The 14298-nt window shown below is 43.9% G+C and overlaps 1 protein-coding gene across 1 annotated transcript; it reads right to left on the bottom strand.

The window, feature by feature from the left end:
- Window positions 1-2573: 2573 nt before the first annotated feature.
- HS3ST1 (heparan sulfate-glucosamine 3-sulfotransferase 1) lies at window positions 2574-13060 on the bottom strand. Its single transcript, XM_028744529.2, has 2 exons — window positions 12709-13060; window positions 2574-3922 (listed from the first exon to the last, which is right to left on the bottom strand). The coding sequence occupies exon 2, from the start codon at window positions 3806-3808 to the stop codon at window positions 2882-2884; it is 927 nt and encodes a 308-aa protein (XP_028600362.2). The 5' UTR covers window positions 3809-3922; window positions 12709-13060; the 3' UTR covers window positions 2574-2881.
- Window positions 13061-14298: the final 1238 nt, after the last annotated feature.

Genomic DNA, 14298 nt, shown 5'->3' with positions numbered 1-14298 from the left:
GTGCTGGAATAAATTGCAGCATCTAACCCAACCAACCACAGGATTGAAGAAACGTACCAACTGGAGAAAAATCATGGTTGTTCATATTTACATACATATGGATGAAGTAAATATTAAAATGAAATGCATGCCTTAAGCCATTAATTGCAGGTTGTGTTCCAAAAAATAGATAGCCTGTCAAAGATTCCACATGACTATGAAAGGAAATCTGCAGGTTTACACCATTTTATATAAAGTCACTCTTCTCAAAACCTGAGGCAGATCTCTGCACAAGTCATACATCATTGCTATAGGAAAAACTAGTTTCCCCTTGATTGTTCACCCTGTTGGGATTGATCATAGCTGAGCCAACCTGGCCATTTCTTAACTGGGGCAGCACGAGTAGCAGAGCATTCTGCCTCCCCATTCAAGGTTGAATAATTGACCTTGTGCCAGTCAGCTCTCATTCAAACCTGTAGCAATGCCTGCAGTGAGAGTGTCTGGTGAGCAGGCAGGCTATTCGTGAAGACTTGGCAGTCGGGTGAGACTTCCTTGTCTAGAGAAGCTCCAAGAAATAAGGGTGAGGGGTAACCAATCCTGGATGCATTGCTGGCAGTGAGTGCTTCACCTAGTGAGACCAAAACACTTCACAGTAGCCTTTTGTCTGCTAAGGAGGATTTGAGTATATTGAGTATCTGCTAAGAAGTATTTGCCTGCTAAGGAGAGGGAAGCTGTTGCCCAAATACTGTTGCGATGGCACAGGGAGGCATTATCTGCAGCCAGTCTTTGCTGAGGGCTTGGACTCCTTTGCCTGATCAGAGTGGGAGGGCAGGAGGCTACTGTGAGATCTGCAATGCCTGGACAGCCATGATTGTTGTGAACATTGCATGACTGCTTCGCTATTTGACCTCAGCTGAGCACATGGGTGTCCAGGGATATACCAGATACACTCCCAGGATAAACCAAATCCCCAGCTTTTTTCTTTTCTTCCAAGAGGAAGTTTCTAACAATTGTAAACCTAAGATAGGAGGGAAAACATATAGGCACTATTCTATCACAGGGCAAGTTTCCAGCACACTCTTTCTGTATTTGGGCTGCAATGGTGGCTGGACTGAGAACACCAGCCATTAATGCTCTTGGCAGAAAGAGATGCCAAGCAATGGGACCAAGTTGTGTCCAAAGGATGTGGTGAATAAACAGGGTAGGCCACTGACTCTTACTGAGCCTCTCTTTTTCCAGGCCCCTTATCCCACGAGGGTATGCATTTTGGGCAGTATGCCATCCTCTTCTGGACAGAAAACCACCTAACGTCCAGTGAACAGGGCCCCCAATTTAGGCCTTGGCCACCTGGGCAGCTTCAAGTGCCCAGTAAATGGAGGAATGGAGTGAGGAAGCTTTGAATGCCACTGTAAAGCATTGCTCGTGCACTTGTAGGGAAATAACTTAGGCTGCAGTCCTAAGCCCCTGTACCTGGGAGTAAGGCCGATTGCCATGGGTAGGACTGGACATGATTAGGATTGCACCGTTAGTTAAGATAATGTGACATTGGCTACCATGGTCACTTCGATTTTCAGACCATTGTCAAATTGTTTCCAGGCATATTTGCCATACAGTAAAAGATAATCCCAAAGGTTTGGCAGAGGGCTAGAAAACCCAGATATTAACATGCTCTACAGGAATACAAAAGGGCACACAATTTTGTGGTGGACTGGCACATGTCTCTGAGACAGCTCGGATACAGCATTCAACTCTGCCGTGTGTGTGGGGGCAGCATTTACCTTTGTTCCAAAGGATATGATGTGTACCTGCAGAATCTAGTCACAGACATAGTGATAAAGGTATTAGAGGAGAGAAGCAGGATGCAGGTGAGCATGTGTGTGTGTAGATTGTCATCCATGGCTGTGGCTGTGCTAGGGTGTGAAGATACAGGGCAAGGGGCTCACCTGTAAACAGAGTCACCAGGCTGGATGTGTCTAGGTTACCATCATAAAAATTTTAGGGAACTGTGAGGTCAGGACATTTCTTCATTGAATTGTGGGCACAAACCTTCCCTTAGGCAGTGTGCTCAGGTGTAAGAAAACAACCTAGAAACAATTTTTACATGGAAAGCCAGTCTCATGCCCATGCTAGCTAAGAGATTAGTTAGCTGACCATTTTATTCCATCTTATGCTTTGATTTGAATGTAATGATAAATAAAGCTGTGGCCATTATACTCTGAGAGTGCTGTCCATCTTCTTATTGCCAACCACAAAACTTCCGTTTTTGCAGATGATTGTGTTTCCTCTGCTCACTTTGCTTCAGGATACAACAGTCCACTGAGAGACCAAATCCTTTGCCTTTGAGAGCAGCAAGCTCTGCCTGTGGCTTCTCCTCATTTAAATGTGCTTGCCCATAGAGTCAACCATTTGCTTCTTAGGCCTGGGAATCTTAGGATGAAAAGCTTTGATAACCATTGTCAACATGATACTACTACAGTAAAATGATTTTTTTGTTAGATTGGTTAAAAATTCTCTAAATCACTGTGATACTACCCTGATGAAGATCATATGAAGTGTCATTGCGACCTTGGAGTTGGGGAAATGGGAAGCAGATATTGCATTTTAAAATGTATGTATTTTATATCCACATAATCTCAAGATACTTTCTTTCATGAAATAGGTTTTTTTCTCATATAGACATAAATACAGTGTTAACTATGAAAAACATTACAAAAAGTGTTTCTGTTTAATTTAACAAGTAGAAAAATATTACTAGCTTACATGGCAATTATGACTCTAATATTGTACAGAAGTAATTCATAGATTTTACAAATAAATTATATCGTCAATGCCCTCCTTTTCTAAATGTGCCCTGGAGCATTTAGGCACACCAGATGCTTGTCTCTATAACTTAGGACCACACTCAGTGCCAGTCAAATGTTCTGCCAACAAGCTCAAAGAATTTCTGATTAGGTTCACGAAAATATCCGTGTAGCTTTTCAAGTAAGATTGGATCTACTTTGGGGTGTGCTCTTCCTTTCGACTCATGTAAACACCTGTCCCTGCCACTGTCCCTTAAGCAGTAAAAGCCTTTTGTTTTATTGAAGTAAAAGTTTGAAGCATTTATCTGAGGCGAGAGATTTAGAAACCTTTCTACTTTGACTATCTCCGGGAAAGGATCTTTGATTAACTTATCCCCATCAACAATGTGAATGTGATCCAGAGGAAAATATTTCAGCCAGTTTTGCATGTGAAAATAATACAAGCTCCTGTTTATCGCTTTGTAGTTTATGTTGAGTTCACCATCCTTAACCAGGAATTCTTCAATGGAGGGATATAGCTTATGTTTTTGCATGTGATTAAAAAACACTTGCGTATAGTCCGACAGCACTCTCTCTGTTGGGTCTCGTAAGATAAGGAGCAATCGGATAAGTTTGTTCATTCTATAAACTCTTTCAGGCACTTTTGGTGAAGTGAAATATGCAGGAGTTTTCTCCACTGTTATCTGGTATGGGTACGAGAATGGCATTTGGCTCACATACCATTGCAATCCATTTGAGTAATGCTCTTCCCAGTCAAAGAAGTGGACTTCGCTTTCTGCTGCTGCCATATCCGGATGGAGGCTTAGCATCTCTAGTAAAGCTCTTGTTCCACCTTTCCGTACACCAATGATGATAGTTTGTGGAAGCCGCTGGAGTGTCCCATTGAGGTGGATGCTCTCTTTAAGGTCACCTTTCCTAAAAGGCTCTTTCTGAGTAGCAGCCTCAGCTTTAAAACTGGCAGCGGGCCTGGAAGGAACTGCCTGAGGTTGAACAAAAAGCAGTGCTGCTCCCAGCAGAAAAACAGCCATGACAAAGGTCCAGTCTTCTCTTGTACTACCAGCAAACAGGACATGAAGAGAACATCACTAGGAAGCTGAGGTCCTCTTTTTCCGCAAAAATGTATTTCTTAAGCAGATTATTCACTAGGAACATAAAAGAAAAGAAAAAAGCAGGTTATAAATGTCAGTTCAAATATTGCACCTGTGCTCAGTATTATTTTTACTTGAGCATAAGAACTAAGAGGTTTTCTCTAACTTACTTGCACTTATGAACATTCAACCACCCCTGGGAGAAATATATGGTATTTACTACAGATTTAGAATATCATAATTTCCAATTCAGGTCTTTCGTGAGGATCGCAGCTACAAGAAGCAAATCTGCTCTGTGCCTGTATTCTCACAAACATTTAATATGAACACAAGTACAAGGTGAACACAAGTAGCTTGTCTATTGTATCTTTGGGTCTTTAGGAACCCAAATGGAAAATATAACATGCAGAGGGATAGCCATGTTAATCTGCTGCACCAAACACAACTAAGAGTATTGTTATACATTTAGAAGTAAAACATTTCCAGAAGTGTTGGACATGGGAAAAATGGATCTCTACCAACTTTCATTTAAAAAATGAATTTTTGGGGGAAAAGAAGTCACTTGAAAGCTTATGTTGTGGTGGCCATAACCACAAGGCAACACAATCTCTTGGCGCTTTCAGCAGCAGCACTGCTGAAACCCAGCACTGCCAGATACTCACTTCCATGGATTTTCAAATGACTGGAGAAACACTAGTGATGCTGAGAAAACCGTGTGCCCAGTGCTAGAGGTCACCACGTCTCAATACAATGCATCTTTAAATAACTACTGCATTGTTAACAAACTGCTTGTGCCCATCTTCATATTCTGTTCAAAAGCCACTGGCAGTTTTACTAGATGTTAACATCTAGGACAGTAATTCTGCTGCTTCAGAAATGATATATGAATCTACAGTATATGTAAGGCTATGTATAAAGGTGCTTAACAAGCATTTAAGAAATCAAGATTAACATGACTCTCTTCATTAAGGACAAGCGAGAGATAGGATGGAGAAAATGCCCCATGCAATGAATGGATACCCAGGGAAGGTAGCATGGAATGTATTTTTGTGAGCTCTTCAATACACTCCCATAAGGGATTCCACACAGTAAAGTGTCAGAGCAGTGAAACTGAGCATTTGTGTAAATGGAAAATTCCTAAGAAAGCCCAGCACAATCACGTTTGACTTCAAAAGATGAAACTTCTAAGAACAACAACAATGAAGTAAATACGTAGCTGAAAGGGAAAGTCAAGGGGGTCAAGTTGCTCCAAAATGCTTGCAAGATAGTTAAAAATCACAAAAATGAAGCTTGGCTAGAACACATACCACAGAGATGTAGGAAAGGTACTATCAACCTGAAGAGAATGCAAGCATGGTTAACAAGCTGAGTCAACAAGGCTAAAAAAAAAGGCATTAAGACTTCCCTGAGAACGCGGAACCTTTCCCCAAATGAGGAATTCAAAAAAGAAACACAAACTCTGGCAACATAAATGTTAAGAAAGTAAGAAAAGCTACGCTAGAGGCCTATCTGGTCTAGCATTCCTGCAGTGGACAACCAGATGCTTAAGGGAAGTCCATCAGCAGAACATGAGCACAGCAGCATCCACCCCACTCATGTTCTCCAGCAATGGGTACTCAGGTGAATGTTGGTCAGGTCAGGCTGGATGAAAGGAACTACTTCACATAGCATAAGCACATAATTAAACTATAAAGGTTTCTTGTGGAAAGCTATTGAAAATGCCACTGATATGTGCTTGCATATGATGCTGATTGGGATGTTTAGAAAAAGCATACACAGAACAGTCCATTAATATTTTAAATATGCATCCAGTTTTTAAGAGATCAAAAACATTCTTCAATATTCCTTTAACCTTTGCCACACTTTTTCTCAAACTCTCATTCTCTCATTTTTCCCCATTGCAGAGACAATTGTGCATCTAACAAAACAACTGCACATCTAACAAAAATTTGCTTCCTCAGCTTTGCATAATATCAACAAGCATTTCACATACAGAAATCTTGACAAAATAGAAAGAGGATCATGGCAAAAACTATGATTATACACAAAACTGCATCGCCTTTGGGGTGGCAAGGCTCAAGAATTAATTACACAAATTTATGGCCATGATATCTCTATGAAACCGCCAGGTTCAGTGGCAGTCATGCTAGCTAGTAATACCAGCTGCTGGGAAGCAAAAGCAGGACAAGAGCAAATGCCTTCAATCTTGGCCCACTTCTAGGTTTCCAACAGGCACCCAGGAAGCAGGATGGTGGATCCAGCAGGGCTCTTCTTAGGACACAGCAGTTTCCCTTTTCCTCATGAGAATGAAGAGCAGTCACTCTTCTGGGAAAACTGAACCATGCAAGTCAGGAGTATTGTTTAGGATTTTTGAGTAAATGCTTGCCCTGATCACTTTTGTCTTTTCTTTTTTCAAGGGGAGCAGATTTTACCAATTGCAACCCATGCCCTCTTCCCACACAGAGACCATGCACGCTTCCTACCAAGCAGAGCCCCATTCTGGATCTGCTTCTGTGCAAAGAAACCCAGAAAGGGGCTTTGGATATGCAAAATGAAGCACATGGATATAATCCAATCCAATCCTTTCAAAACGTACAGGGCAAAATCAGTTTAAATATGATGTGCTTAACTGGGTTGTAAATCATGTCAGTGTTGTGGATCATATTTGTTTAGGCTCTTTCAAATGGAGACAGATACCAGCTTCATTTATATTGCTTATCAGTTTCAAAACCAGTACTTGAAATGAACCAATTCATGGAATTAATTCAATAATTTCTGAACAGCATCTCAAAGTAGTTCCTATCATTTTTGCATGAAATGAATCTGAATTAAGTTCCTTTTGCAATGGAACTTCGTGTGATTTTTAATTTGTGTGTGTGTGTGTTTCATCATCACACTTAGTTCTGGTGTTAACTTGGGCAGAAAATGCAATTGGGTGGGAAAATGTACTTTAAGGTATCACATATGTCTTTGTGAATGCAACTGTGGTGTCCACATTCAGACAATGCAGTGGTGCAATAAGATTACCACTCCATCAAACAGAACTGAGTATTGTTCATTGTACTGTATATTAAACCCCAGTGACATCATCAGGAATGCAGATCAATGCTCCGCAAGAAGTGGTTACAGGAAACCAGAAAGAGAGCCTTCTTGGTAGTGGTCCCTGTGAAAAACCCTCCCATCAGAGATCAAGGAAATATACTATTTGCCTTTTAAAAGACATTTGAAGGCAGCCCTATATAGGGAGGCTTTTAATGTTTGATGTTTTATTAAGTTTTTATATCCATTGGAAGTCGCCCAGAGTGGCTGGAGCAACCCAGTCATATGGAAGGGTACAGTTGTTGTTGTTGTTGTTGTTGTTGATTGCCTGAATAATGTAGGAAAGCAGTAGTAGCAAGACTGTCCTGGTGCCTCAGTAAGCACTGTCCGATCCTGAACAGACATTTGGCTTAACTACAATTTGGCTTAACTGGGTTATTGGTATGTGTGCCAAACTAGTTTGTTCTATTTATTTCAAATATTAACTTTCTTCCTATGCAAGAAAATATATACAAATGCCAGCTGTTTGTGCAACTGCTAGGACATGATAAACAAGATATATGCAAAATATAGCTTATTTGTTTCCTATATAATTACAAGTTACTGTAAATTATGGTATTTTTATTGGGACCCATTTAGAAATGCAGGTTCTTGTAAATTATTATCTTCTCAAGGAATAAAATAGAACAAACAACTAGCAGATTTTGTTTGGTATGACATGTTTTATTCAGAAATCCATACTTTCTATATTTAAAACATTCAAGAGAACACTTCGGAATTGGACTATTTGTGGTTTCAAAACCCTGCCAGCAGAAAAATAGAACTTGCAGTGCAACCAACACAAAAAGTACTTTCAGCGAGAACTGCTCTTGAAATGAACAGTAGGAGACATTGGGTTGCATCCAACAATGCTGTTCCACTCATACAACACACTTCCACTTGCACAATGGAACTTCCCCTTCCTCTCCTCCTGCCATGCACCTCCAAATGTGTTTCACAGCACTGGGGACTCTCTGGAAGAGATTTGGGGTGTGCGCACTGGGGAAACTCAAGAAGGGGAAGTTGTATTGCATGAGCCAAACTCCACTTCTCCAATGATGGATACAACCCAATCATTTCGAGAATCAAGAGTATTTTGTCCGACAGTTTTTTCAGTTGTTCCCATGAGAAGGCTAATTAGTTAGGAAGGAACTCCCCGTTTGCTGTAAGTGTATAAGTTAAGAGAATAAGAAGAGACCAGCTCGATCTGGCCCAGAGGTCATCAGTCCTAACAGCCTGTATCCCATGGTGGCCAACCATATACTTCTAAGATGCTAGCAGGCAGGGCACAAAGGCAAGAGATGTGGAAACAATCTCCACAAAAAGCAATTAGACTTATTTCTAAGGGTCACTTCAGAAGTTCTGCAGTGGCAAATCTGTGTTTGTCACCAAGAACTGCTGCACATGTTACATTATAGGTGCATAAGATGTTTGACATATTTATAACATCATTTATGCAATGCGTTTTTTTTACAAGGCAGCTTACAGAAAACCACAAAATAGTGTACTACAACAAACTATCAAGGCAGGATAAAATACAGAAAAGTTAGCACGTTTATTATTCATATCCCACTTTCCCCATTCTATTTTGATTGGATACTTGCCTCCCCTCCATTTCAGCAGCAAAGGACAACAATAAAGTAAAGAAGTCAACACTTTCAGAGACTGAGGATCAGTACAGTATTGTCAGTACAGTACAGGATCTTCCATTTTTACAGTGCATTTTGTAGTCACCAATGAGAGCTTTGGGTCCAAAAAAGTTGGTGACCTAGGACTAGGTTGCTTTTTGCACTTAAAATAGAACCTAGAAACAAAGCAGTAGTGAATGAAGCTGGTGTAAAATTAGTGTGGTGTGCCAACAGCCTGGACCTTGATAACATCCTGGTGTGAACATGACCAACAATGAACTGGTTCAGATGTAACACCAAATCATGGGTTAGGGACATGTGCATGAGCCTGATTTCCAGTGCTAGTTGTAGAGCAGGACAATCCATTGCTTGCTAATTCACTTGAGACAGCAAACTGTGCTTTGCCTCAAATAAGGAAAGGAAGTAGGGAATGACTGTACTCAAAGGGAGATGGGCACAGCCAGGCTCATGTAAAATTAAGTTTTGATTTTGCATTTGAGTCACCTCCGTGTACAATACAGGGCAGAAAGCCAGGATTAGCCACATATTGTCAACTTTCTATATGGTTGCAAATCCAGATTTGCTGCTGCTAAAGTATGAAACAGCCTTGGCTATTTACTATTTGAGGAGTTTCACAAGTCCCAGCACTGACATTTTATGGCTGCCCTAAGGAAAAACACACTTAAGACCAGAATGTCCCTATGTTGTTTTAGCACAGCCTCCCAACAGCTATGGTCCCATCTGCAATGGTACATAAGACATATCCTATGCAGAAGTACCATTAAGAGCCTACATTTATTAAATGCTATTATATGCAAGATTCCAATCATGTCATCTTTTACATTTTATACAGTTTACATTTTTTAGCCCATTGCAGTATGCTCTTGACTTCAGTACTGCAAAAGTCCCAAAATACAGGCTTTCCTTAGCTTCTCAACAATATTTTTTCAAAAACATGGCTTTTCCCCTCCACTCAACTTATACGTTTTATCCTAAGTGTTCTTTTAATTTTAATTTTTTGCAGAAAGATCCAATCATATTTGTGAACGAGAACCAAGTTGTGAAGTGCAACATTAACATTTTAATCATAAATATATGTGTGAAAAGCATCTCCCTGAATTAATAGGAACTTAGTGAAGGCAAATTGACAAATGAATATCATGTCTGCGGGACAGACTAAGGGCAGAAGAGCTCTCATCTAAAGTTTGTTTGAAATGAATTATCAGCTCCACGCAGCTACTTTGGAAACCAGGGAAGTGTTCTGAGATTATCAGTGCTCCTCCTTCCTCCCCATATAATCTCACTACACCTGCTGCTATTACCTCTGTGAGGAAAGACACAGAGAGCATTAGTTTAAAAGAGCTGGTGTAATGCTGTGGTTAGTGTGCCAAACTGGATCATGAAGCTCACTTGGGCCAGTCACCATCGCTTAGCCTACCCCACAGGGTTGCTGTAAAGGTTAACTGAAAGAACTAGGTACACTACCCTGAGGTCATTGGAGGGAGGAAGGAAATGTAATAAATAAAATGAAAAAAGCAAATAGGCAATGCTCATCCATGGAGCCATTTTTAAAAGTTAGCAAATAATGTTGTTTCTTTAAAAAACAAAACAAACAAACAAATAGAAGTATTTCTTCTTCATAGAGAAAAATAGCACACCAGCTATATTAAAACAAGGACCTCACAAATATTGCACACATTGACATATAATAAGGGTGCCTGTTACAGAGTCAGACTACTGACCCATCGAAACTTGCACTACTGCAGTGACTCTCAGATTCCTAGCACCCAAACCCAAAATCCTTTAACCATAAGCTTACACATCTTCTATGTGTAAAATAGCACTCTGCTGTAGTTGGTGGATTTACACATAAGAGAAACACAGGGTTCCCAAATCTATCTGTCTCTTAGTGTCAATGTGGGCACCTCTGCAGAGGAGAATTCATGAACACCTGGTAGTGGTTAAGAGAACGTAACGCAAGAATAACGTGCAAAAAATGTCACCCAGACTGAGGATCAGATAAGGGGTACTTCAGTACTATCCAATGCCCAGTATCAGCAGTATGGTGGCTGACAAAATAATACATAAAAAAGCTTCTCAGGCTTTGTTTTGTTTGAAAGGCTAGGACAGATGATGTTATGCAAATACTGTTGTTAACATCACATATCATCACCAGGAGACTGATGCTAGAGGTGATGGTAACATATTAGTTAGGGTGATCCCAGATTATCTGACATTCTATTCATTATGGATGTTAAAATGGAGCTAGAGGCCAAGATTTTTACTGTCTCTCTGCCATTGCAATAATGCCTTAACTGGACCTAAAGCAAGTTGACATTATATTCTGTTACACAGCTGCATCATAGAGTTTAAATTCATATCTGAACAAACACTCATATGTGGATACATAACATGGGGACATAGCGAAAGCTAAGCCAAACAGAATTTAAGAAAAGATATATAGTACTGAAAGACTCAATCTTTGGCTACTGAGACAACAGGTTTGTCATGTTTCATTTCTGTATAACAATTTTTGGTGCTGTATTCATCTACTTGTGAAAAGATGAGTGTGAAATTCGCCTTCTGTCATCTTCAGAATACTGTGTTCTCTCATGAAGGCAATGAAGAAAACCACCAGCATATGCTTAGGATGGATTTGCAGCATGGAGACTGCCAAACATAACAGAACTAAGACAGCAGTATCACCAAGCAGGTTCGTGGACTAAGGAAGAGCTCCTTTGGGAACTCTTAAGACGGAACCAGCCACTTTAAAAGGGCCCTGGCTGGGTCATAGATCTGAGGCATACATCTGAAAAACACCCCAAGTATAGCATTTCTGAATTTATCCTCACTCACAAGGACTACTACCTTCCAGTGTGCGGGAATGTGAATGTATCTGTCCATACCTGTAGCCCGAAAGAATGGGCTCCTGCTTGAAAAGCTCGTAATTGCACAACTAATTCATTAAGTTGATACTTGCTCGCTAAGGTGGCACCACACTCTCCTTCTTTTCTTGCGACTACAGTCCAACTCAGCTATTTTTCAAATATGCTGATACGCATAGGCTGTTTCTCTTCACAGGGCATAAAGGACAGAGCTTCCTCTTCGACACAAAGAAATATCTAAGTGGCTGTCCGCTGCCACTACACACCACTTGAACATCTAAGAAAGGACTCCAAACTTCGCTGCTAAGGGACAATGGCTGTAATCCTAACCCCATTTACCTGGGAGAAACACACACACACACACACACACACACACACACACACACACACACACACCGATAGTTATAGGACTTATTTCTGAGTACAAATGGTTAGGATTGTGCTGCAAGCTGGAATCAGAAAGTTCTCCAATTCTAACCTTACCTCTGCCAAAAACTCACCATCAGGCAAACCACCCTCGTTTCAGAGTTTCAGCAATATTGATTTACCCGGCAGGGATCGCAATTAGAGCGTCTGCTGTGCAAATGCCAGGGATTTTTCAGAGTTCCGGAGCAGGCGGTTTGGTGGCAATTTCAGTTTCATACACCTGTCCAACGCGACCAGCTCTCTCTTGTGAACCTGTTACGGAGCGAGTCTCGCTCTCCCCTCTTGCATCGGGCGCCCTTATAGCCCTTACAACGGGGGCGGGGGGGGGTCAAGTGGGGGAGAGATCGAGGCCGGGGAAAACCCCCCGCGGGCGAGAGGAAGCCGCGAGCGCGCGCCCCGCAGCAGTCCAGCCTGGCGCGCGCCCAGCCGCGCACGCAGGTGCTCCGGCCAAAAGTGATCTCCGCCGAGTCGCCGCCAGCGGGTCTCCTCCGAGCTCCCCGCACCCCGGATGCTGCCGGCTCGTGTTCGGCAAAAACCACAGCCGGCTCTTCCCCGCACAAGTCGCCCCTTCTTCCCTCGCAGCCCAGCACTCCTGCTCCGCCTCAGGCTGCTCTTCGTGGTATTTTGGGGGGGGGTGAGGTGCAGGGAGTTGTTAATGTCTCCGTAACGCATCCTAACCGCCAGCCTTCACCTCCCCGTCGCCGTGTATCGGGCACGCCGAGACCAGCCTAGTTCCCCGCTCCCCTCACGGAACGCTCCGAGAGCGGCGGAACCCGCTAGCTGGGGCGAACTTCGCCGCGTTCCCTGCCTGGCAAGCCCTTACCTGGGGCAGGAAGCAAGAGGCGCGTCCCGTCCCGCGTGTCGGGCTCCGGCGAGCTGAGGGGCCGCGCGGCTCCTGCTGTGCCATCGGCTCCCCAGGCGCGCGGCGGCGGCGGCCGGACTGGCGCAAGAAGCGAAGCGGCTGCTGCTTGTGTGTGGCGCGCGCGCGCGCGACTGGCCAGGTAGGCGAAAGCGAGCCGGGCGCGTCGGCAGCGAGAGCCCCAGTGCCAGGCAGGCAGGCGGGCGAGAGAGCGAGCTCATCCCGGAGGGGCGGGACCAGGCAGGCGGCGCGTCGAGGCGGCGGCAGGGGAGGAGACGGAGGAGGCGCCCGCTGCTGCCCGCCTCGTCCGGCTCCAGGCGCCGGCTGCTCCTCGCCTTCGCCGCGCGTTGTGGGGCGCCGCTTCCGGAAGAGGCCGGGGGAGATCTCGAGCGGCCCCTCCCGCTGGGACGGGCTGAGGTGAAGCCTCTCCTCCTCCGGCATGAACCCCAAGGCTGGTTCCCGGCTCCAGGCCTTGTTCGGTCTAGAGAAGCATCGCTCAGCCCGCTTCATGGCAAGCCCATGTGTGCAGCACGGCTCCTTCTCTCCCCCTCACAACCCAGCCACAGGCCTCTGCCGCCACCAGGTCCACAGGTGTGGGACACGAATCCCCGAAGAAGCCTTGGCAGGGACTGAGGAGCAGCAGCTGAAGGCTCCCTCAGCTGGCGCTGCTTCAGCTCTTCCGTGGCAGCTGTGCCATCTCAGCTCACCTTAGTTCAGACCTAGGTGCCCCATGCCAAGCTCTCCTCAGGGCCCTTTGACCGCTTCAGTCACTTGTGTCCTCCTGGCTTGTAAGATCTAGCAAAGAGGAGAGAAGAGGACCAGCTGCATCAAGGAGACTATTAGTCCCTCTTGAACAGATCGAGTGTTCCCCAGCCGCATGAGAGAGGTGGTGGTGGCACCACTTCCCTTAAAATAAGCCCTCTTTGGATTGGGACGGTCTTTAAAATTCTAGGCTGGTTGCCACATGTCTCCTTTCTGGGCAAGGTTCTGGAGGAGCCAGTCAGATCCAAATGCTCTTGGATGGAACTGATCTTCTGGATCAGTTACAGGTAGGATTCAGACCTGCCTACAAGTGGTGGTGCTGGGGGGCCTGTTGGTCAGCCTCATGGAGCCTTGAGTCTGGAGTTCTGCAGAGTTCACGAAACCACTGAGTTGGGGGCACCCACAATTTGGAAGTGTGTTGCCATTAGTATGCTGAGAGCATACAACTCTCTCCTTTCCATTGCAAGTAGGTTTGGCATAGGATGTGCTGAGCCATGAGCTGTAGACAAGAACAAACCTTAAGTAGAGAGCTTAACCATGAGCCTGAATTCAGATGACACACTAAGCCAATCCTTGGCTTAGCTCAGCACAGCGCAGGGGTGGAAATGACGTGGTGGAGGAGGAAAGCAAAGGAGTTACAAGCTAATCTCCTGCAGGGGTCAGCAAACTTTTTCAGCAGGGGGCCGGACCTTGTGTGGCGCTGGACTATATTTTGGAGAGAGAAAAAAAGGAACAAATTCCTATGCCTCACAAATAACCCAGGGATGCATTTTAAATAAAAGGACACATTCT

Source organism: Podarcis muralis, chromosome 9 (assembly GCF_964188315.1).
Source record: "Podarcis muralis chromosome 9, rPodMur119.hap1.1, whole genome shotgun sequence".
NCBI lineage: Eukaryota > Metazoa > Chordata > Lepidosauria > Squamata > Lacertidae > Podarcis > Podarcis muralis.
This window is presented reverse-complemented; position numbering and strand designations above follow the sequence as displayed.

Bases quoted from the DNA above. Each gene is read 5' to 3' on its own strand.
- HS3ST1 (XM_028744529.2), bottom strand. From the start codon at position 3,808: ATGGCTGTTTTTCTGCTGGGAGCAGCACTGCTTTTTGTTCAACCTCAG.